Source organism: Cyprinus carpio, chromosome B15, assembly GCF_018340385.1.
Source record: "Cyprinus carpio isolate SPL01 chromosome B15, ASM1834038v1, whole genome shotgun sequence".
NCBI lineage: Eukaryota > Metazoa > Chordata > Actinopteri > Cypriniformes > Cyprinidae > Cyprinus > Cyprinus carpio.
This window is the reverse complement of record NC_056611.1, coordinates 24,282,617-24,308,782: the sequence shown is the minus strand read 5'-3', so window position 1 is coordinate 24,308,782 and position 26,166 is coordinate 24,282,617. Positions and strand designations below refer to the sequence as shown.

Genomic DNA, 26,166 nt, shown 5'->3' with positions numbered 1-26,166 from the left:
AATCCAGTCTCCCTGCACACCTTCCTCATCATCGCTCAAAACTGACAAGGCCGTCACATTAGAACTGCAGCATCTCCCTCTAGACGAGAAGAGACACGAGTTGAGGCGTCTTTGCAGCTAAGCTAAACTGTGTTTGACATAATAACGTAGTGTACTCAGACTGTACTCCCTGCCAAACAGATTAGGGCTCTGAGATTCAAAACAAGCCCTTGGAATTAGCATTTATTCAAATCGACGTGATGAAATTGACATTTCAAGTTCAGCGTCTTTATTGTCCCCTTGGTTTTATTTATTTATTTTTTTTTTTTTCATTTAGCTGGCTTGTACTCTCCACAACCAGCATCTAGTGACATAGTCAGAGGTATGTGTTGACGTCGCTTACTTAATATTCTTCGTGTTCAATATCCGAAGCGCCGAGCCTTACATATTCAGCAATTGGGAGATATTTTTCAGGCCAGACAAAGCGCCCATGATAAATTGGACAATAAACACTCTAATCTAATATGGCAGACGTGCACAGGAGGCTAATGGGCTGGTGAATATGAGCTTGGTGTACGCAGGGACGCCTCCTGAAGCGGGCCAGCAAAGGATTAGCACAGCTCGCAGTTAGCACCATTACGCCCCGACTTTTATTCCACAGAATTGGTGTCTTTTGTCCTGAGTTTAGTTTTTTAAGTGGGCGCAGAACGAACAGGAAATTGGTAACAGGAATTGATCTGCAGGCAGTATTGAACAGTCAAATCATAGGATGAGCAACACTGAGATCAAATAGCTATATATAGACCACTGCTTTGGACTATTTTTACAGGCAGATAATGAAAAACAAGGACCACAGATGAAGACAAAAACTTGTCAAACACAAGAGAGAAAAAAGATTTTTTGAAGGATTCAGCCTTTACTGTGCCACATCAATGCCATTTGCATCCCTAACGCCTGACGGCTGTTCAGCAGGTATTTCAAGCTCAAAGTATTTTTTAAGTATATTTCTAAAAAGTTTGTTGAGATGTGCACTGACTTTAACAGCACAGTCTCCTGGAATATGAGTATCATGTGGGTGTTATTTAATATTCAACATATTGGTTATACAATTTCTTAAGGCATTTTTTTTTTCCTTTTACATGAAATTCATTAGCCTGGTGCAGCAGCTTCCCGGAGCGCCCGAAAGCTTTCAACAAAATACATTTTGATTACACAATGCCCAAAATAATCTCTTTAGAACCAGAAGTACGTTTTCACTGTCTTGCTTTTAGCTGGGGAAAAAAAAGTTTCATCCCCTTCAACTCCATGTTTCTTTATTTGAGAACAATGAATTATGAAATGTGCCAATGAGAAATGCCCAAAGAGAATGATACTTCATATATGTATTTTTTATTTTTTTTTATTTTAGCCAAGTTAATTCAAGGCTGCAGCTTTGCATGAATTCAGTCCTAACTTGCCAAACTCCTGTAAGAAGAAATGATAAATCTCCTTAAAAGTTTAAGATAATATAACCTATTAAATATTAATGATAATAAGTAATATACATCTATCAATGTGACCACTGATAGCCTGAAGTTATTTTATCATTTTAGTCTATTAGTGCATAAATTAAGGTCTTAAGGGTTAATGAAGAGTGAATACGTTTTGTTAATAATGCAGAAATAGCATACAGCAGATAGGACGATCCCTGGGTCATGACATTGAGATAAAACAGGATTTATCTCCGTATTTTCTGCAAAAATGGGATCTTAACAATAGGGTATGGAATGAACACCCACCAAGTGTCAAATTGGCTGGTAGTAATATCATGCAAAATATTTAATTAAATATGAAATAGATGCAATGATAATTTTGCTGATGCAAATGATGTGGTAAGCTAAAATCAAAAAGACACAGAAACTGTCTACTACAGTGAAACATCACTATGCATCTTGTGAACATCTACATTTTAAGAAATAGTATATGTCAGTCTTTTTGTATAGGTTTCATTGCTATAAAAAATAACTAAAAAAAGTAAATTTTGGACCTTGTCATAACCAACCCAAGAGGTACCTTTTTTGACTACATTTTAAAATTCAAGCTCTTTTTTTGCATGTTTGCCCACAGTTTATAGGGATATAGAACAGCGACACTAGAGTCCCAGCTTTCAAGACTGCAACGCAGGGACACTACTTCATCATACGTTAAGCCACTTAAACTTTCCTTTCCTGAAGAATGTACAAGTTTAGTGTCACTTCCTCTTCTGAAAGCTCAGCAGAGAGTGCTCAACTCCCACAAACCACAGGGAATCGTCCTTTAGCTGTCCTGTCCGTGCTACTTTCCCAGCTTGATGCGTACTGATCTCTCCCGGTCCAATTTCTCTCTTTATTCTGGGCCAGGACTGCTCAGCGTTCTACAATTGGTTCCCAAATGTTATTGGATGAGACAGAGACACGAAGCATTTGGAGGAAGAACAGGCCTCACCAGCTGCGATAACAATGTATAATTTAATCCAAGACTGTGTACTCTGTAGACCTTCAGCCACTCCTCCTTGAGTCTTTGCATTATTCAAGCTAATGGTGACCCTGAAATAGAAAAACAGCTTCTTATCTCTTAAAAGTTTTATAGCGCTGAGCTCTCAGAGAGTGGGTGGAAGGCACACGATGCAAAGACGGAGCATGAGGAACCGAGTAAGTGACATGTTTGCTCTAATGCAAACTGAAGGATGCTTTTGGCCTAGAGACCGTCAGCCTCCAGCGGAAGAATCCCATTGGATGAAAAAGTGAGATAATTCCTTAAGGGATCTTCTCACTGGTCTCGGTCCAAGCTGAGCTGGTGATGTTTAAGTCTAATGACATGATTTGGGTTGTGACATCATTTGAGGAACGAGGAGGAGGGTCATCAGACACTGTTTATTCTGTAGGGTTTTTTTTGTTTTTTTTTTAAACAGGATCATGGAGCAGCGATGAAGCTTCAAGATGCCAAGGCTTAGATGCATCAAAATAATGACAACTTCAACTGCTCTTAACTATACTGACAAGAGGCACTCAAAAATAACTCACAGCAATAATAAAACAAAGATATTTAAAGAGGTCATGGGAAGGGTTTAAATAACTCTAAAGCCAGCTGACATGTACCGCATAATCTTTTTAGGAACAAAAAGTGAAACTAAAGCACCCAAAACAACCAAAAACAGCATCTCAGCTCTGCAATACTGCATGGAGAGAAATAACACTTTATTAGATGGCCAGCTTGACCATCTGTGGGTACACTGAATAATCCATTGGGTTCATTGTGATACTGCTCACAATTAAATATATGTACTTGCATATACTTTTCTTAAGTTAAATATCTATAAACCTTCAATGCCAGTCAAAAAGGTTTGATTGATCTCTCCTCAGCAAAGCCACACAATTTAAGATTCATCATTCATTTCCACAGCACAACGGTGCATAATAAGTTGCAAACCAAATATTAATAAATAGTTATTTTGACTCGACTTAGTAAGCACCACTAATTTAAAAATGAGTATGCGTGTCCATTGATTTGTATAAACCCTTTTGGACTAATGTCAGTGTGTCTTTGAATCAAGAAAAAGCAAGAGAGAGAACGAGAAGAATGGAAATGAATAGAAGACAGGGGTGAGAGGGTCTTAGGCCGTAAAATCTACGTCCTCCCATCCATCAGCCTCTGCTGTCATCTCTGCAGCATAAAATCCCCCATAAAACACTGTTACTGTTGGGAACGCTCCCCACTGCAATTAGACAGCAGCTTCATTAGAGAGAGTGTGACGGAAATGGCAGCATTCAGAGGAAGGGGCAGCGCGGGGCAGATGTGCTCTGATCATAGAGTCCAATCTGGACAAATATTTCTTCCCTTCTGTCCATCAAGACCCGAAATAGAATATAACATGGTGTTTTCAAAGATGAAATACGTCCAGAATGAATAATAGCTATATGTGCCAGTTAAACTTCAGTCTGATCAGATCTCTCACGAACACACACTATGAAAATCTCCATGTTAAATTGAATACTTGGCATCAATACTTGGTCAATGCTGGTGAATAATCAACTAAAAGTAGTGCAACATTCATCAGAAGCATGACAATATCACTTGTAGCTTCTTGAGTTGCAAGCTAGATTTTTTAGCAGTTAGCTGTGTAGCATGACAAATTGCTACAGCTATTTTTATTGTCACTGTGTTGCTCAAATAGATTTACAGCCAAAGAAACAAAATCCTCTGAATAAAAGTTGTGAAACAAAATGATCAGTCTCAAAAAAACACAAATTAAATATTGCATACTAAATGTCAGTGTAGTTAACTATGTGTTAGCAACTAGATGTTTTATAATAGTTTAACAAAAGGCAATGCTCCTTACATGGTGTCAGTTTAGTTTGCTGCTTTGTTAGCAACTAGCTTCAAAAGAGAAGCTTGACTGTAGTTTACCTTAAAAACAAGAATATTTTGCTGCTTGCCAAAGCACTGTAGCTTCAAAATAACGTTTGGAGTGGTGCAGTGCACATGTTGTAGATATGCTGGAGCCTAGGTGTTTACACTAGCAGTGTAGGTTGTCCCGATTCCATCCCCACTCTCTTCAAAATAATTTAATGCATTCGCCACCGTATCTAATAAAAAAATAAATGAAAAAAGAAAAGCAGAAAAAGCCCCAAATACAAAAAAAAGAAAAGAAAAAAAGATTGAATACTTGGCACGACTGTGATAAGCTGAAAATTGCACCCAAATCTGTCACCCAAAGCTTAAAAAAAAAGAACAATGTTCATTTTAGTGATAAATTTCCCTTCTTTTGAGGTGTGTCTGTGTTGAGCATGTACATGTGAGCATATCAGCACCCCATACACCACCACACTTCAGCTCCCCAGAGAGACATTATTACCAGTAATGAAAGCAGCGGTCTGGTTGGGGGCGCTCTGTCGAGATGTTGCGACATTGACAGTGAGGGGAGAGAATAATTGAATGTGCCATTGTTGCGCGGCACTCTGCAAGCGCTCTGCGCAGCAGACTGTTCAGAGGAACAGAGAAATTATTATTCTCTCGTGCACAGTTGGTATCACTTGTCTTGCAGGCACATAATGGTGAGCGTTGAGACATCAGTGAAGCACAGGCCCACGAGAGAGTCTGAAATCCATTTCCACACGAGCAGCAAGTTGTGAGAATTGTTAATTGCTTCTCCGATTCTAGCTGCTCTGAAAATCTGGCCACTCAGGACCCCAAGACTCCCAAGTTGGAAAGGATCGCGAATTGGGATCCATAAGCGGGACATTGCTTTTCCTCAGTCTCCAGGCAGCAGTAGTGACTTGCATCAAGGTGCTGATTGGTCAAAAGCAGACAGAGGCCTGAAGGGAGAATTACACTTCTGAGCTTTGGGTTTATGTTCGTTTTCATGGACTATTTTCACCACGAAGCCAGACAGCCAAGTGCATTAGAATTCAGGTACACTTCTGAGGGTGTGTCTCAATGTCTCCTCACAGTGGGCAGCCTACAGGTCCTCATGCGGTCCAGCGTTTACCATATGGAGGGACTGCATTTCAGGGGTTCATTGACCTGAACAATAGGAAAGGGGAAAAATATCTGGTGGAGAAGGCAGTGGTGGATATTTCCAGGCTGTGTTTAAGGGGAATGCTGGGTTATGGTGTGAAACAGATGGAGGGTGACATTGAGTGGGTTCGGTTTGCCCTCTAAATGCCATGCCCCTCAGGTGGCCCAGGAGAATAAACCTCTATTAAGATGGAGAGATTGACTGGCACATTCAAATTTTGTGAGGGCATAGCTGCACAAGAGTGTGTGTTTATGTCAGGGAGAGAACGAGAGAGAGTGCATGAGGTCTGACTTGGCCCCTGAGAATTCCCAACTATCAGGAAGTCCATGGTGACAGTCACATTTAAATACATGGGGAGACAACATGCTTGAATTTTATTTCAGATAACCCAGGAGACTGCGGAGGCAGAACAGAAAAGCACAGACTTTAAGTGCAAGAGTGTTAACTGGGGCCAGGGTTACAAGGTTCTCTCCATTCAGCCCTTTCAAAAGCACAAACAAAAAGTAAAAATATTTCATGTGCTGTACTCGCACACAAAATGTGATGCACAATGACATATGCTAATAAAAAAATAAAAAAATGACATTGCTGCAAAAAATATATAGAAATTCTCTCACACTGCCTTGATTTAAAGATCCTCATTTAGTCTTAAAAAAATAACTCTGTGCTGTTTGGTGTCTCAGAAACCCCAAGGTTGTTTTAATGGCTCAAAAATATACTTCAACAACTTAAAGCATAAATATTGGGTCATGATTAGGTCTGCGGGGGCATATAAGAGAAACATATAAGAGGAAATGTAGGGGGGGGGGATGCAAGGAGAAATTAAGCTGAATTAGCTTTGCTAGATGTGTTTTTTTTTGTTTTGTTTTTTCCATAAATACGTGACAAAATCAGAAATGCAAAGCGTAAGTAAAATGAAATATGTAAAATAGACATGTTAAAGCACTTGTCTACAATTATGCTGAAGTAAAAATCACTTTAAAATAGGATATTGCATCATTAAAAAAAAAAAAAAAAAAAAAAAAAAAAAAAAAAAAAGATAGCAACCACTGTTACCGGGCAAATACGATCACACACACAGAGCAAACTACTACTAGGGATTGTTCTTGTAATAACAGTACAACAACAAATACTCGTCCATGCTAGGCTGATCTTATCGTATCCACAGGTAAAATTACACCTTTTCAAGTGTCATGAAGAGGTAATTGGGCGTGCGGTGTCATCTTTACAAAGAGGAAAGCTGGAGCTGAATTCACACAGCTGTTCTGACCGTGCCCTAATTGCTCCATGGAAAGCCAATGCCCTCTATCTCACCAGAGGCCAAAGATTATAGGGATATCAAATTTTTTTACTTCCCCCTAAACACGGATTATACCATTTAGAAAGTATAGGATAACTCTGTGTCTTATTTTCCATTTCAAACAGAAATAGGCTAAAACTAAGGGTAGGGGGTTTAGATTACAGATGGCAACATGCTTTCCACTCAAGGACAACATCCCTGATATTTACAAAACACAGACAGAGATCAGCCTCTTAATGTGTCATCACTAATTAAAATGAAATGAAATTGCACTGCTTTTAATAAATGTATTCAGTTTGGGATTTAAAGGTCTTAGAAAAATAATGCTAAAACATTATTTTAGCATACACCCTCATGCCATCCCAAACAAGCAGGACTTTTCTTCTGCAAACCATGCAAGAGATTTATCTGCCCATTTCCATATTATAAAATGTAATTGTGACAATGGCTGTCATTTGTGAAAAAGCAGCATGGACATTCCGATAAATACCTCCTGTCATGTGTTACAGAAGAAAGAAAGTCATATGGGTTTGGAATGATGGCAGACATTCTCTTTAAACATTGTCTAACTACGACAGTGTAAACAGAAATCTGTCTGACCAACCCTTGAGTCAGATTTCCAAGCTTTCAAACAGATAACACTCAACAAGACGTGAGTCAGCTTTGAAGTCCATCTGACATCTGCTAATTCAGAAGAGCCAGAAGAATACACCCACCAGCTCCATCTCTGTGCGAAACAATCTAGAGTCGGGGGGCAGGCGTGTAGGAATGCAGACTGGAGTCGAGCATGCCGATTCAACGAGGGAGATGAGGAACAGCCACTGCAAAGCAGTTATGGGGAAGACTCGCAGAACCAATGATTCTTTGAAGACAAGAGTCTGTAGTGCTTGCGACACCCATGGGCTTCGGATGAGCAACAGCGAGTCTTCGCCAGGAGCAGCCGCTAAGATTACCAGTCTCCCTAAAATCCCACAAAAGGGATTAGATGCTGCCTGAGAAGGGGGGAGAGCAGTTCTCCCATAGAATGGGGGTCTGCTTTGAATTATTAACACTTCTCTCCAGCCTGGTAAAACAGGACTTTATAACACAATCACAGCACTGGAAACAAGGGTTATGGTTTAGCACAGCTGTGCACACACACAGAATCAGAGTTCCCCCACACATGGTCACAAGGACTCCAAATTCTCAAAGGGTTTTCCATCCCTCACAGTCTACTTTGACAGATTTTTGAGCCCAATAACCTCCTACAGAAGAATGCAGAGGAAGTGAAATTCTATCAGTGTGGTAGGTAAGCTTTTAGCTGAGTAGCATCTGCACACACAACGGAACATAATGCTGAGGGGACAAAAGGAAAAAAAAAACTTTATTGAGATGCAAGATAGCAATGTCATCCATCAAGTTTCAGAGCACCTCAACTACATCCTGTAAGGAAGCCAACTACAACAAGCCCAACAATATAAACTCATGATCTGACATTTAATAATAAATTTGAACAATAAAATAAAGTTCTACACAAGTGTTGTTCAGAAGAATCTCCTGAGTGGACCTACAATGCTCCAATCGCTGCCGGACACTTTGAGATCAAATCCCCAACCAGCCGGACAAACAGTAAAGACCTGAGAGTACAACAAGCACTGAATTACTGAAGTGAAAGAGTCAGTCCGAAACTTACCCCCCTTGTTCCATCTTCCCTTATTCCTGCCCTGAAGGGACGGATGGGGAATGTCCAGGAAGACCAGCAGAAACAAAGTGAGTCTCACAGGAGAGAGGAGGAACATCTCAGGTCTCAGGGGTCGAAGGTGAAGGTCCTTCACCTGCCCGTAATTATGCCCGCTGGAGCACGAGGGGCGCACGGAACCTGGCTCGTAAGTCCGGTCATCGGTCACAGTCCAGAAGCAAGCATGAAGCGTGCGTGTGCCTCCACCACGCTGCCGAGAGCTCCTGAGCTCTGCCCGTCTAAGAGCGCACGTGTGAGAGAGAGACCCGCTTCTCAGTCAAGCTCCATCATACGCGATCGAGAGCCTTCATCATCCGCGAGTGAGAGAATGAGCGTGTGAGAAGCACAGCGCAGCTCAGTCTTCCCTCGAAACATGCGCATGGATGCATGCACACACACGCTCCCTCTCGCTGCTGCCACCGCTGTCCAAAGCCGTCAGCGGATTTCCTTGCAGTAGTGGATCTGTCCCAGTCCACAGTGAGAAATCTCCCACACGATCCTTCTAGTTTTCCCGCTTTACACACCAAAAAGCTCTAAAGCGTGTGTTCGTCTATGTGGAGGAGTTTCCAGAGAGGGAAAGGAGGTGGGGAGGAAATAATAGCGTAACATGCACCGTGGGTCACAAGGGATGTGCCAGGAGAGAGGGAGAGCGAGGGCAGGACGGCAGAGAGATGCAATGTGGTGACAGCACTAATCCTGGAGCTCTGATCATAACAGACGTTGAGGCAGCGGAAGCCAGAGAGTCTGTTTAAAGACTAATAACACTCTCGGCTTCAACTCTGAGAGAGAGAGCAAGAGAGAGAGGGAGTGCAAGAGAGAGACTCTTGGAGATAAGAGTAGGGGGAGAAGGAGTGATGTTGGACACTGCAATAGTCAGCAGGTTTGCCTAAACATGCTGGTTTTCGGCTTGGGGAAAGTTAGTAGCATTAAACATCCTCAGGGGGCTCATGCAAATGAACTGCCTGAAACTCTCGAACACACACACACTTGCAAAACGCTTACGCTAAAGACTGTTATTTTTGCCAAGCTGCTGTCAGAGGGTGAATGCACAGTGGGCTTGGGGTTTTAGGGTGTGAGAGACATGCGTGAGATTTATCATCATTTAGATTCATACAGAGCGCATAAATAACGTCTGTAGCAGCAGCAGTGCCATTAGTGACGACTCAGCTGACAGTAACAGCAAACAATGACATATGAAAACATTTCCTGTTATCTACATGAATAAGTCTCGATTTATGATGAGCACTAGATGACCTTCCTCGGCAGTGGAACTATAATTCATTTGATGTCAATCAAAATGTATTGAATTACATTCCAAGTACAATGCTAGGCTCTTTGCTATATGAATAGAAACATGCATATTCTGATGGTACCCTTTCATCACAGTCAAATCTTACATAAAAAAATAAATATGGCACTCAGTCTTACTGCTTAGCTCACACTTTCTTCATCCTGAAGAACTTTTCTCATCATATCTGTTCAAGTATGAAGAAACTCAATGGCTAAATGATTCCCTGAGAGGCAAAAGAAATTTCTCTTCAGCTGCTTCTTTTTAAATGTCAGTGACTAGGCATTACGCATCCAAGTTCTTGAAGTACACAATAGTAAGGTTGTACAAGTAGACATGAACATTAATTTACTGATTTACACAGCAGTTATAAAAATCTGCACACTTGGGTTGGGAATCAGTTCTTATTGAAAACAGTTCCATTAAAAAAAATGTATATATATTGAAACCAAGCAATTTAAGACATTTCGCTCTGTTAAAGGATCTTGAATGTCTGCATTCTTTTGCCAATGCAGATGTAATGACAGAACTGATAAAACCTGACAGTGTTTTCCACACTTCAATTCAGCAGTCACTGTGCCACTATTGAATCTACAGTGCCAAGGAAAAATAAATTGTTTTAGCAGAGTTGTGAGCTTGCTGTCTCAATTGAATGTGATGAGAGAGACAGAGAAAGCCTGAGTACCATAAAATAATATAGAGACAATAAGCAACAACATTGCCTCTTTCTCTTGTATCATTCTTGCTTGTTGCAAGCAACAAATACACTACAACCTGTTCAGTCCAATTTGCGAATGAATGACTCGGATCTGATTTTTTTTTTTAATAAGTCAGTCAAAATGACAAATCACCAAAATTCACACTGAACACTAGAGATATTAGAATACTGCAATCAAAATCCAAACTTGACTACAAATTTAGTTCTCATTTGCTTCCACTAACTGTGCACATATAATCACATATTTCAAATCCCACACTGTATATATGCATTGAAAAAAAAAAAAAAGAAGAAAAGAAAGAAAAAATAATCTTACATCCAAGATTGCCCTCTTGGAGACTGGCTGATTAATAACACACATGCATTTGCCAACTTCATGCATTATACAGACAGTGAGAGACTAACCAGCTTTTTCTATAATAAACTGAAGGGTACAGATGTGCTTGCATTATATAGAATCAATTTGAGAGTGACTGTGTTCTGCACATCATAATGCTTGCATTATCGTGTCAAAAAAGATGTCAGTCAAGATCTCAGTTTCAAATAGAGTTTATTTAAAGCCGATATTAAACTGCAAGCAGACAATCCGTAGAAAAACTTGCATTCTGTCAAGACATCCGATGTGTTTATAGACATTTCTTTTAACGCTAAAACACCTTAATGCAAACAATTCAAAATACAGGTGAAACGTGTTGTCAACTATATTTTAAATTTGATTTTTTTAAATAGATTTTTGCCAAATGGTACATATATAATTTAAATGGTAAATGTTATTTACTGAATGCGTTTACAAAATAGTACTTCTCTTTATTATATAGCAGTATATTTGCTTGGTTGCTTAAAAGTATTAGTACTAAAAGAATCGTTAAGTGAATCATTAAGGAACCATAACTATTAAGTGGAATCGTAACCAGAAACATTAAACTCCTCAATCTTATATGTAATACACACCATAACGCCCTGATTTTTCCATTATTTTTAATTGGACATGACTAATTGATGAAATTACACAGAACCTTGAACAGTAGCTGAACCTTTAAATGTGCAATTGCATCCAATCTTCAAACACACCATCACACCTCAATTTACACAAAAGCATACTTTTTTTTTTTTTTTTTTGGATCGTCACCTCTCTTGCAAATTTTGAAGCAACATGGCGACCTAATTACAGCCTCGCTGAGTGAAAAAGAGCATCTGGTCCAAATGCAAACATGCTGTAAAACTGAAATGGAGAAAGATACATCTGATCCTGAGAGAGACACGAAAACCACCTTAATCAAGACAAACTGGGGCTGCAGGCAAACTTTTGTGCAACTCGGCACAAGTTCAGCCGCCTCCACAGCAACACCTGAGCCAGTGACTGCATGCAAAACCAAAACGGCTTTCATTTCAAATGGTCCACTGTGAACCAATCATCAATAAATGAATTCAAAACTCTGGTATAAGGTTTGGTACATGCGTGGCATGTGCTTTTGTGTTACAACTGCAAAGCTGAAGGCCACTGAACAGCTGTACAGACTCTTCAATAGGGCTTCTCAGCACCTGTACAGCACCGTGAGCCTTAGCAACATGCTAAAGACTGGAAAGATTATGCAAGATGCATTTGTTCACATTATCGTACTTTACTTCTCACCTCACTGCCTGAGTGTACTATAAATGGCTTTTTGTCATTTTTTTTTTTTTACAATCAAATCACAAGCTTTTGTTTTCAAAAGCATAATGTGTATGGTAAAAAAACTAATGTCGTAAAAAGCCAAGGCCTTGTGATGTGAGGACAAAGTCAATGCCACAGCCAATGAAAAGAGGAATAGTCTTTCTCAGCATGCTCTGTAATTTAAATAACAGCGATTGTCTGATAAATGAAGGCTTATTTGCATAAGCTGCTAATTATTGCCTTAGCAAAGCTCAAGATGGAAAATTACAATCTTAGGATGGGAAAATAGAAATGTTATCAATAAAACTCTTGGCGCTCCAATACTTAGGAGCTCCTATGATGTTAATATAATGGGCATAAGCTCTGGTGTAACATTAACTCAAAGAACAGCGTAAATCCTGAAGCAGAATGCCAGTTAGTGCTAGTGTCGACTATGTCAAGCCTCCCCTGGAGCCTATTTGCTTAAACTGTTTGTAGATGGGTCTGTTACGCAAATACATTTTACCTCTTTATTTCTGCATTTGAGAACAAAAGATAAGTAGATGAGCCATTTGGAGGATGACAGATAGACGGAGGAGAAGTGGAAAGCGTAGTGTTAGAACGTCAGGGGAAACACAGAGAGACGGGGCCCTTGGATCCATGTAGGGGTGAGCCTAACGGCTTATCACCCCAGACAAGAACCCCCTGGATAAACCTGGGTGCAGCGCTGTGATAAGCAAGGAAGTTTGGTAAGGCAAAACACGAAAGGAAGGACAGCGAGAAGGAAAGATATAGAGAGAAATGGAGTGAATAAGCCTTGGGAAGACAGTGCCAACAGTGGCAGCAGTGCCAGGAATGCCTCACTACCACCGCACAGCTAAACCTCTTTAAAAAAAAAAAAAAATGTACACATAGAAATTTGACCAATGTAGGCTATCAAAAGCGCATGTGTGTAGCAGCAGCGTTCATTACAGCAAAATGCTGAAACATTAAAGAAAGACTATATGGAGAGTCTAGTTCCAGCGAGGCCTGACTCTTGATGGCTCACCATGAAATGTGCTTCAGGCGCTGGAAGTAGCATGGAGAACAGTCAAAATGTATCACCCGATGGCAAGCTGGCTCTTTTGTAACTAGTTTCTCAGCTTGGGCAACTGCTTCACAAGATACTGGATAATATATTTTCTTCTCTGTCTCAATAATCCAAAGCCTGCGCCCACTTTTCGCACAGTGTAGTTTGCAAATCTGGACTCAATTTGGTTGTTTGTCTTTGTATGTATGACTGTTATGCAGCACTGAAATAATAATAATAATAATAATAATAATAATAATAATAATAATAATAATAATAATAATAATAATAATAATAATAATAATAAGAAGAAGAAGAAGAAGAAGAAGAAGCATTATCTAGCATTGCTACCATCTGGCTCATGATTAACATTCCAATTAGAATTTGCTGCAATCAGAGTGGTGCAACTTCCAACGCAGGAAATAACTGCTGTGACAATGGCTATTATTAGCCCTGAGTATCCTGGCTTATGAATTTTAATTCTACAAATGAACTGTCCACATGTGTCAACTATAAAACTGGCAAACGAAGCATCGGAATAAAAGTGGTTTTCCAAAGCAGCCGAGGGCTTATTGAAAAGTTGCATAGGGCCAAACTGAAATTCAAACAATGACTTGTCCCCAGATGGGAACAATAAAGCTTATGCCTCACTGATTCGTTCAGTCTTAATGGATTTTGTAAATCAATATACACAATGGCTTTCATATACGGTCATAATAAGAGCTTTGGTCAATGTTGCTTTTTGTTATGAGGTAGAGCAATTATATGATTACATCTTATGGGATAAAAATTCACATAGGATATACCTTTTGAAAGTAGATGATCTAACTGGACAAATTACAGTTAGAGATGTCACTCAATCAATGAAAAAATAAATAAATAGAAAATGGAAATGATATAGGATATGATATATGCCAATTAATCAACCAAATGAAATCGTTTAAAAAAAGCCTGCAAATGAAGATAATTTACAATATTAAATTAAATTGGCAGTCAAAATCATTGATTAACATTGCAATAAGCACTTTCTGAAGCCAATAAACTCTTTGTTTTAAATGCATATCATTAAACAGAACACTGTCACTGATCAATTTCAGTTAAAAACGTGTGATTTGCCGGGGGGGATGGGGGGGATTTTCCTCCCTCTGGTCTATGCATCCCTGCCTCTGCTGAATAACTTTTATCCCCGGTGGGGATAAAAACATCATGCAAACCTGCTCTGAGGTCCCGATCTGAATCAAATGATCCGATTGGAGCGCTTCGAAACAGTGAATCATTTTGCGACGCAATGGTTTAACTGATTCGGAGTTTCAAAAGCTTCGTTGTGTTCTTTGCTCGCTTTCTCGATGTAATTTGTTGTTTGAATAACCGTGGACATTAAATCATTACAATTAATAGGCCTAACATAGGCTTACAATGTTTTTATTAAACTGAGATCACACTAAATACAATTTCCGTCGTATTAAAAAACATTTAATAAAAATTTTCAAAAGCATCCCCCCCTCTGTTTTTTTCACAAATTGCACCCTGGATTTTCATAAAAATTTTGTATGTATATGTATATGTGTGTATGTATGTATGTGTGTGTGTATATATATATATATATATATATATGTATATATATATATATATATATATATAGAGAGAGAGAGAGAGAGAGAGAGAGAGAGAGAGAGAGAGAGAGAGAGATAGATAACATATAGATCAAGGGGCTTGATTAATTGCATTTTTTTATATATATAAATCACACTAATTTAATGCATTAAACTGACAGGCATAATTATAATCCATCTCTTCACTGTCCGACAGGTAGCACTAGCAAAAGTGTGTGTGTGTGAGACAGCGAGCGGCGATATTCCCCACCACCTGACACCCTAATGCCATAAACACACAAATCTTTGTCAACAGAGCTCACTGTGACACCTGGTATCATCACAAAAACAATATCCTCAGTGCGTGTCATCTTACAGCAGAAAAAAAAAAAAGAAGTGCTGAATACCTGGAAGAAGATTGTACTGAAAAAGCTAGCACTGCATGGCTTCACCACCTAGACTACATGAATAAGACATCAAATCCATGGTAAAATACAGACTATATCTCTAGATCCCTGAATGGCATAGCTGGAAGAGAAATCTAGACGCTGCCACATTGTTTACAAAACTGCAATATAATATATGTACACTGTACACAGCATTTATCACCTAGAAAAATCGAAAAACACACAATAACAAACAATGAGAGCATGTTGTAAGTCATTAAAATTCATCATGTTTGTCTTTTCCTTGAACCTGAAAACAATATAGTGGCCCCAAAAAATATTTGGATGCTTAAGTCATATTTTAGACTTCATTATTTACCAAAATATCAAACCACAAACAGATTTAAAACAAAGTTTGTTAGGTTTCAAATGATAAAACAGAATATATAATATTGGCAGCATTTGAACACTTTATGGTTGCCATAAACTTGTGGATTGATTGACCAGATTGTCCAAATACACTTTAGGGTCACTGCTTTCCTGTATACATGAAATAACATTCAACTTGGTCCAGCTGTGGAAATGAACAGGAAAATAGGTCACAATATAAAAGTATAAAATGACTGGCCTGCAAGAGAAAGGAACAGAAAATACGCTTGTGTTTTTTTTTTGGACTCACGCTTGTTGATTGATGTTTGTGATGTTTCTTTTATCCTGGTGATTATGCTTCTTTTAGGTTTAATTTGGGTAAGCGGTGTCACAAAAAAAGATAATCCAACTCAGTTGCTGTGTGGTTTGGCCTTTCCTGGAGGACTGGCTGTTTGCAGCACCAAACATTCAAACTTCCTACTTTATGTAGCACTTTAACCACCTGACTGGTCACATGACCCAACCAGGTTATCCTCTGTCTAGCCTACACAAGGCCTAGAATGAACAGAAAATCAGCGTTTGATTTAACTAGTACTAAACAAAGTTGCCCGTTAGTAATTAAAGTTTCATTGTACTTGCATATTATATTTGTTGCAAATCAATTTCAGGATACATATTTAACCAATAATTATTCATTCTCAGTTAAAAACAGGCCTAGTCAGGTAGGCAGTCATGTGACCAGTCAGGTGATTGGAGGTGATTTATTTATTTGTATTTTATTTATAAATTACCACTAGAACTACTGGAATTCTATAGCTGCTAGAATGGCCATAGCACTCATTTTGACCGTTCGTACTAGACTGCACTGAATGATGATTTTGTCTTGCCATATTTACATTCTAAGTTTCTGTTGAGGGTTTAGAATGTCTGTCCTCATATTTTATGATGATAAATGTCAAAATCCTCAAACAAAATCCTCAATTTGAATAAATCAGGCGATATTGATTAAATGGAACATGGAGAGCCAAGAGAACGCAGACATCGCAGACAGGCACATCATATGCACTCCAACAAATTGCTTGTCATATGCATGCAAAAAGTTATATTATATGCATGTCAAACATAACACACCAAATAGACAGAAAATCATGCTATTGATATGCACTTTCAAGAGATCGGTTAGGGAATGTTTTTGAAAGTCTAAATGGCGACATGGATTGAAGCAGAATATTTTGTTAGATAAAAACAGTATTTTTTTTAATACATTTTGACTTTTGGATTTTTAATTGCTTAAATATAGAAGTTATTGGAAATGTTTGGATCACACGAATCGTAAACAATCTGATGCAACACCAGCATCATCAAGTCTAAAACCTCAGTGACAGCCAAGCTCTTACTTGCTGACATTTCAAAGGTATATAGCTTAAAAAAACCTGACCATTACGGCCATTCTAGGTAGAAATACTCAGGACTCTTTTGTGTTTTTTACTAGAGCTATATATTAGTTTTATTTCAACAAAATTATTACATTGCAAAATGGTCAAAATTACCACCTTGGTACAGTAGTTCTAGTGTTAAAATGTATATTTTATATTATATAAAAAAGTCAATAAATATTTATATGGTAACATTTAAATATTAATATTTTGGGTAATATTTTACAATACAATTCTACAAGTTACTGTTAACAAACTAATAATTAGCAATACCATTTTTAACATGATAATATAATACCTATAATATTTGTATAGGTAGAAAGTAACATTTAAAATTTTGGGTTCATGTAAACTATTGCTAACTAATATTAACATAAGCAACCTAATTGTTACTTACATTATTTTATACCAGCATATAAGTAAAAATGTTTATTTATTATAGAATATGTAGTCGCTATTTAATCATTCTTTTTTCAAGACTTAAAAGATCATTTTATATATCTATATTATTTCTAGGAAAGTAAATCACAATAAAATTCTTGATATTTCCTGTTTGTTTATGTCAGTGAGTACCTAAAACATAATTATAATTAAAATTATATTTGTACAACTCACTTCAGTGAATAATTTCCCTCTCATTGTAGAATCAATGACTTGCAACAACATTTTAAGAGTAAAAAATTGTCAATACTGTGAAATATGAGAACACAGCACTGGCAAGAAATGTTATTTTCATATTTTTTTTCCATCTGCCACATTATCCGCCAACCACATAAAACATCACGTTCCTCGATCATCTTCCAAACATCTTACTTTTAAAAAGACTCCAAAAGCCACTTAGATTCAACCCAACATTCCCTTCGGATCCATATGTGTGATTATGAACAAGAAAACAAGTGATTCAATTAAATGCTGCAGCACTTGTTAAAGACGCAGTTACACCACGGCGATAAATCCCACAGCCATCAGAAATTTGGGCAGCGCAGAAGAGCCGGGCACTGGTAGTGGAAGGCGGGCCATTGGCGGCGTTCGAGAAGCAATAAGAATCAGAATGAGTTAGTGATAGCTGTCGTAAAAAATGGCAGAATCGTCTATTTACAACCTGCAGTAAAACTGACGCTTGTGCGATTTATGCCTACACTTGGCCCGCAACGAACAGCCCCTTTTTTAGCCAAGGGCACGCCAATACCCTCCACACTACATTCGAATAAAGCAGATGGATGTCATATCCAACCACGGATTTGGGGGACGCAAGACGAGCATGGAAAATTAGGCAGAAAGGTGGGCAGTAATTTTTTTTGCCACATGTGGAGCACATACATACGGACGTTTGCGTATATGCTGTCATTAATGCACGTGAATGTGTGTGTTGCCCATCCCCTCCACCTTCACACCCTTCAAACACTCCTGCAGGATCGCACCACCCACAGTGAAGAGTTATTAACACCTTGGTCGCACCTTCAGATAATGGCAGCAAATATGCTTTGAGTTATAAGGTACGTATTTCAGCCTCTCTGGCCCCTGTGTGTCTTCCCTCTCTCTGAGTTATGCTATTGATTTAAGAGCTCAGATCCTGAGTTAGAGCCAGGATGAAGCTTCTGTGGCCTGGATGAGAGAGGAGGAAAGGCTCATGGCAAAGTTTGAAACTTATGAAGGTAATGTTAGCAATCTGAACAAGGACTGTTCTCATCCAGGACTGTTTATGGTTTTTGTCCATGACATTTGCATATATGGTTTTTGAATTTGTTTCAATATTTATGAAGTTGACATCATATTCAGAAGTATTATGGGCAGTATTTGATTTGGATTCAGCCTCTAACAAACACATGAAAGAGACTTAATGAGAATCCTGGATGTGCATTCTAGTTTGTGCTGCATCACAAATAGAGAATCTTTCAGTTTTCATTTACATTCAAAACATTTTTTTTTTACCTTTTTTTAAATTATTTTTATTATTATTATTATAATTTTTTTATTTAATGGATGTTATTTTGTGAACTATTTGCATAAAAATTAATGGAGGTTTTTTACAGATGTTTCATGATTTTACATGTGCGTTGCTGTTTCAAAATAAAGGTCAGAATTTGTTTACTGACAGATGAGTACTCTTGTCACAAATTAATAAATCACGGTTCTGTTGTAAAATATATTGAAAATCAGTCACCAAATATGAAAATTAGAGGGTTTAAGCTATCAAATTATACATAGTTTGTGAACATTACTTTAGGTTTAGACTAAGATATTACTTTTATAATATGTGTGTGTGTGTGTGTGTGTATATATATATATATATATATATATATATATATATATATATATATATATATATATACAATTAAATATATAAAGAAGTATTTTATTATTATTAACTTTTTATATTATTATATTAATTTTACTATTATATCTAACATACATCAGGACAATAATTAATAATTTAGAATTAATCCTTTAAACTTACTTTTTCAAACCTTCTCTTCAAGAGGGAAAAAAAATATTAATTTAATGGGGCCTTAAAAAGAGAGATGAGTCAGTGAGAGAGACACCAGGATACAGAGAGAGAAAAAGCAAGAGATTCTCAGATTTCAATACTTCGAGATGTGATCATAGTCTCTGAGGACAATTAGGTCATGCATTACTTTAACTGTTAACTACTTAATGTCTGCTAAAAATAAGGATATTACCATCTATATGAACACTTAAAAATGCTTAATTGCAAATAAATGAATCCATCTTTTATTGACTGGATATCTGATGTATGTATATGACAGCTAAATTTTCCACCCGGAAATTTTTTTGCTATGTGTTTATGAATTGGCAGGCCTGAACCACACAATCTGACAGCAATCAGATACACCTTCAATTTAACACACTGGACCGGAACAGCCACTCTGCATATTGAACTTTATCTGCAAGGCTCCCTGCGGTAAATAGTGCCATGCCACACGCCGTGTTCACACAAATTACATTTAGCCATGTTTTTTTTTTTTTTTTTTTTTTTCGATAAATTGCAGCTCATCCAAAAGGTACACATTCAACAAATCAAACCTCTGCCATTTGAGTAACCTTAGGGCCTTTTGACCTCTTTTTGTGAAGGGTCAAGTGGCGACTGAACCCTGCAGCTGCCTCATTGTTTTTAAAGGTCAGAACCTTGTTTTGACCAAAATGAGTTTGGTGTTCCTATTTTTTCCTATGCATTTATGTCCAATATAAATGGAATCTGAGCAGGGGCGTTTCAAGGATATATATATATATATATATATATATATATATATATATATATATATATATATATATATATATATATATATATATACAGGTGCTGGTCATATAATTAGAATAACATCAAAAAGTTTATTTATTTCACTAATTACATTCAAAAATACATTGTATATTATATTCATTCATTACACACAGACTGATATATTTCAAATGTTTATTTCTTTTCATTTTGATGATTATAACCACTGATCTATATATGACTGGATCGCTCATCGCGTTCTAGGCAGTGAAGCCACTGGAAGTGTTCGATCCGCCATTTTACTAATCCCTACTAGCAGAGAGCCCCATTGAGTCACATTCAAACCGCTGTCATAAAATCACCCGATTTGAAGCAAATCAGTCAAACGGGACTAGTTTTAATGTTATGTGTATGTAAATTAATGTTTACTTCAGATGTTATCTGCAGTGTGTACGGTCTTTTGGGGCAGTATAAGCGATATATTTAAACCGTTTAGGTGGGTGTGTCTGCTGCGCACTGATGACAAAGGTAACAATCCGACACAACATATAGCTTATTTCTTTATGAACATAATTATTCAGGAATTATTAAACATGAACGTATTAGTATCAGAAATGGATTTGAATATATTATAATGAATAATACAATTATGTTGTTAATGTTGCTCTATAATGAAATGAAAAGCTTAACTTAAAATAAAGCTTTATGTCTTTAAATCCGTACTGTATATAGTCAGTTATTTCTCTGAATAAATTCAGATTTCGGAATGAGGACTTTGTTTTTTGTTTTTTATGTGTAGGTGTTGTGTGTGTGTTGTTTTTATTGTTTTTGTTGTTTTCTATTGTGTTGTGAGTGTATTTTTTTTATGTTTTGGGGGTTATTGACATTTAAAAAAATAACCGTTTTTATGCCTAGGGTGTTTGCATTGTGATAATGTACAGAAATACTTCAGATTTAAAAACGCTGATTTGTTAGGTGATGTTTTCTCATTAAAACCATACAATTTCCTATTAATTCAATAGAACGTTTACGCACACTAGGGATTACCAATATGGCGGCGCGGCGGCTTCACTTTAATGACATCATGAGCAATCCAGTTCTATATTATAGATCAGTGATTATAACTGACAACTAAGGAAAATCCCAAATTCAGTATCTCAGAAAATTTGAATATTACTTAAGACCAATACAAAGACAGTATTTTTAGAAATCTTGGCCAACTGAAAAGAATGAACATGAAAAGTATGAGCATGTACAGTACTCAATACTTAGTTGGGGCTCCTTTTGCCTGAATTACTGCAGCAATGCGGCGTGGCATGGAGTCGATCAGTCTGTGGCACTGCTCAGGTGTTATGAGAGCCCAGGTTGCTCTGATAGTGGCCTTCAGCTCTTCTGCATTCTTGGGTCTGCCATATCGCATCTTCCTCTTCACAATACCCCATAGATTTTCTTTTCTTGGTTTGCTGGCCAATTAACAACAGGGATACCATGGTCCTTAAACCAGGTACTGGTAGCTTTGGCACTGTGTGGAGGTGCCAGGTCCTGTTGGAAAATGAAATCTGCAACTCCATAAAGCTGGTCAGCAGCAAGAAGCATGAAGTGCTCTGAAACTTCCTGGTATACGGCTGGACCTCAGAAAACACAGTGGACCAACACCAGCAGATGACATGGCACCCCAAACCATTACTGACTGTGGAAACTTTACACTGGACCTCAAGCAACGTGGATTGTGTGCCTCTCCTCTCTTCCTCCAGACTCTGGGACCCTGATTTCCAAAGGAAATGCAAAATTTACTTTCATCAGAGAACATAACTTTGGACTACTCGGCAGCAGTCCAGTCCTTTTTGAAGCGAGATGCTTCTGACGCTGTCTGTTGTTCAAGAGTGTCTTGACACAAGAAATGCAACAGCTGAAACCCATGTCTTGTATACGTCTGTGCGTAGTGGTTCTTGAAGCACTGACTCCAGCTGCAGTCCACTCTTTGTGAATCTCCCCCACATTTTTGAATGGGTTTTGTTTCACAATCCTTTCCAGGGTGCAGTTATCCCTATTGCTTGTACACTTTTTTCTACTAAATCTTTTCCTTCCCTTCGCCTCTCTATTAATGTGCTTGGACACAGAGTTCTGTGAACAGCCAGCCTCTTTTGCAATGATCTTTTGTGTCTTGCCCTCCTTGTGCAAGGTGTCAATGGTCGTCTTTTGGACAACTGTCAAGTCAGCAGTCTTCCCCATGATTGTGTAGCCTACAGAACTAGACTGAAAAACCATTTAAAGGCCTTTGCAGGTGTTTTGAGTTAATTAGCTGATTAGAGTGTGGCACCTGGTGTCTTCAATATTGAACCTTTTCACAATATTCTAATTTTCTGAGATACTGAATTTGGGATTTTCCTTAGTTGTCAGTTATAATCATCAAAGTTAAAAGAAATAAACATTTGAAATATATCAGTCTGTGTGTAATGAATGAATATAATATACAACTTTCACTTTCTGAATGTAATTAGTGAAATAAATCAACTTTTTGATGATATTCTAATTATATGACCAGCACCTGTATATATATATATATATATATATATATATATATATATAAATTGACTCATGGGGTGGTATACTAAACTTATTGTAGTAAGTAGTAGTATTCCACTGTATTGCATATGTAGGCCTATAACATTTGAATACTGAATTAGCCAAATACAAGTCTTCATGATCTCTCTCACACACACACATACAGTACACACGTTTACTGAACACAAAATTTAACTGTTTGCATTTCTAGTACAACCCTCTTTCCTTAGCTCAAGTATGCAAACCTCGATGCCACATGCACTGGAATATGAATTACATTGGAAGTTAAATCTTCAAATGAAAATGGCAACATGATCGTTTAAAGTATGCGTTTATATAACGTAACGAAAACTTAGGCTACAGTAGATAGGGAAACGTTTGCTCCCCCATTATATTTTGTAAACTGTATTTATGACAAAGAACTGCACAGATGCAGATATTATTACAGTCTATCGATAAAAACACACAATTTGTTCTCTGTTTCTCGCTCTGTGGCGCCGCGGTCTGCGGATTGAAAAAAGACGCGCTGAAAGACGGAGAGGAGCTGATCGAAGTCTGCTGCCGTTTTCATATGAAATTTAAAGGAGACTGAGGCGATCACAAATTCGTGTACAGTTTATGGAGCTAATCGCAAAATTTTAGGGGTGCTGAGTAGTCATTTGAGGGGGCTATAGCCCCACTGAAAATGGCCTAGCGACGTCCATGAGTCTGAGTAAAAAAATATTAAAGCCTTAACTGTGAATTGGCATTAATAGTTGAATACAAATCTCACAGCAATGGTGTTACCTACTATATATACTTAAAAAGAAGTTCTATTTGTCAGATCTAATTCTCTTCTACTTGGGATCTTTTAATTTTCCAGCTTGCAACTTCCATTTTTGAACTCCCATTTTCCTCAGCAGTGCTACTAAAAACCTTTAATTTTTTTGATTGCTGTCAGATCAGTGGCTTTGTGCCTTTTTTTTAGTTTAATCTGTTCACAATGTTGCTTTTGAAGCATTTCCTGGAATAAATAAATAAATAAACAGTCAGTTGAGGCTGAATAGAAAGCCATGGATTTGTCAACGGCGCTCAAAGAGAATCAGACAGGTGATGATAAAAAAAAATGCAAACACGGATATAAGCTCTCGCTCTGTTTTGCCACGCTATTACTGTGTGCGAGAGAAAATCTGGCATCCGTATCACTGAAAAATCATCGTTTACATCTGGGATAAGGCAGAGGACAGACACATCAACATTATCACAGTCAAACCGCGACCCAGAGGGTTCAAATCGATGCTGTTAATGAGATACAGAGAGAAAAACAGTTAAAGTACAAGATAAGAAAAAGTTAACGGTCTTCTGTGTTTGTATTAAGTCACAACTTTATCCATAAACGAAAGACTTTAGAAAGGGAGGATGTTGAAGACTTGATTATCACTGGAAACCACATTAAACCTGAAAAGAAGGGCCTCTCCTCCTCATTTGGCTTGGAGGAGTTCACCTGTGCACAGAGCACTAATTAATGCCCATGTCTGTGCTGAAGGTCGTCTGGTCCTCAGACAAACACACTCCACGCTCCATCTCACTGACTCAATTAACAGGCCTGTCTAACGACTTCCTGCGGTCCCTCCTCTACACTCCCTGTCTGTACCTCTCATGCATTTTCCTTCTCTTTTCCAGTTTCTACCTTTCTCTCTCTCTCTGAAAACTCCATTACAACACACGGCGGTCTGCTAAATGACCGAGCTTGCTCATTTCTAAACGAGCATGAAGAAAGCATATTTGTGGAGCATATTGGTAATGAAGTTTTGCAGCCGCTGGTTGCTGTGAGAGGAACCACATGGTTCCAGGGTAATGAAACCTGAATTTAAGACACCGTAAGTGAGCTTGATGCCACATTAAATTAAAAATGAAGAGATGAAATGAGGTGAACATGTTGTTTTCCCATTTAGCCTCTTCATGTTTCTTTCAAATGGCTAAACACAAAACAGTAAGAGTCCTGGTTTAATGAATGATCTTGATTTAGAGAAATGCCAACCTGGTCTCATAAAAATACATACCTCTGTGCACTTTTTGTGCAACACCGTTTTTGCGTACCTTACTGCACTTTTCACCGCAGTTTCAAAGAGAAATGTCCACTGAGTGGCACTAAAACACTGGTTCAATTCGTGAACACTGGCATGTTTTTATTATGTTGATATAGGTACGTATTGCTGTGATTTTATTATGTTGCTTCTGGTACGTATTGCGTCATTTTCAGAATTCAAATATCCGGGGACAGTCGCTAAAAGTTAATGCTCTATTGTGTTAGAAATATGCCCTACACCAAACCCAACCCTAAACCTACCCGATAGTGTTAACAAATGCAAAAATGATATAAAAACGCATTGTTGGTGCAACGATGCCATTTGAACTTCCTTATATGCAGATTTGAAATGCTCTGTCGAACCGTGGTTACACAGGATACGAACCGGAGCTACTTGCCTCTCAAGTCCGTCTCCGTACTTCGTGAGCTACCGAACAAACCGTACGCCTATGAAAACCCATAGATATGAAGCTGGATATTTGCTATGCTAAAATTCAAAAGCATCAGTTTTTTCAAATCTCTCAGCATATTAATATAGTTTTGAAGTCATAACATGATATTCTTCTAGAAATTGTGCAAAAATTACGCTTTATTAATCAAAATGTGTGTGAAAAGGAATAAACGGTGTCACAGAGTTTTACTGCCTCTAGTGTTCATTTATTTTCTGAAACTGCAGTGATACTGTATATACTTATTGGTACGTATTTCGCGTCTCGCTAAAAAGTGCACCAGGTACATTTATTCCATTAGACCAGGTAGAGAAATGCATATCTCATGAGTTCTTAGGTCAGCTGACTAAGAAACTTTAAAACATCATTAAGAATAAGAGATCCCAGTAAAACTTTCTCCGTAAAAAAAATAAAAAAAATAAAAATAAATAATTAAAAAAATTAAAAAATTAAAAAATGCATAATTTTGCAAGTGCATTCTCAGGACCTTTTGTTTAAATATGTTTTGCTTGGTTTTAGAGGGATAGCCCATGCAAATTTTTTTATTTCCTCATTAATTACTCACCATCATGTTGTTTCAAACATGAATTTCTTTTGTGGAACATAGAGGATATTTTAAAGAATGTTGGCACCAAACAGTTTCGGTTCCCACTGACTTAAATTGTATGGATGAAAAGACAATGGAAGTCAATGGGAACAGAAACTGATTGCCAACATCATTCTTTTGTGCTCCACAGAAGAAAGAGATGCATAAAGGTGTTGAACAAGATGAGGGTAAGTAAATGATGACAAAATGTTCATTTTTTGGTAACATACCCCTTTG

General features: G+C 37.8%; 1 protein-coding gene across 10 annotated transcripts in view; it reads right to left on the bottom strand.

Moving 5' to 3' along the window:
• The window catches only part of robo2 (roundabout, axon guidance receptor, homolog 2 (Drosophila)), a 380,931-nt gene that overhangs the window by 306,517 nt on the left and 48,248 nt on the right, over positions 1–26,166 (bottom strand). The window contains exon 1 of one of the 10 annotated variants that reach the window (XM_042739944.1): positions 8,488–9,266. The exons of the other annotated variants lie outside the window; for them this stretch is intronic. Coding sequence (XP_042595878.1) covers positions 8,488–8,593 — 106 coding nt within the window. The 5' untranslated portion in view covers positions 8,594–9,266. Of the gene's footprint in view, positions 1–8,487; positions 9,267–26,166 lie in introns of those variants that run through there. 10 annotated transcript variants of the gene reach the window in all.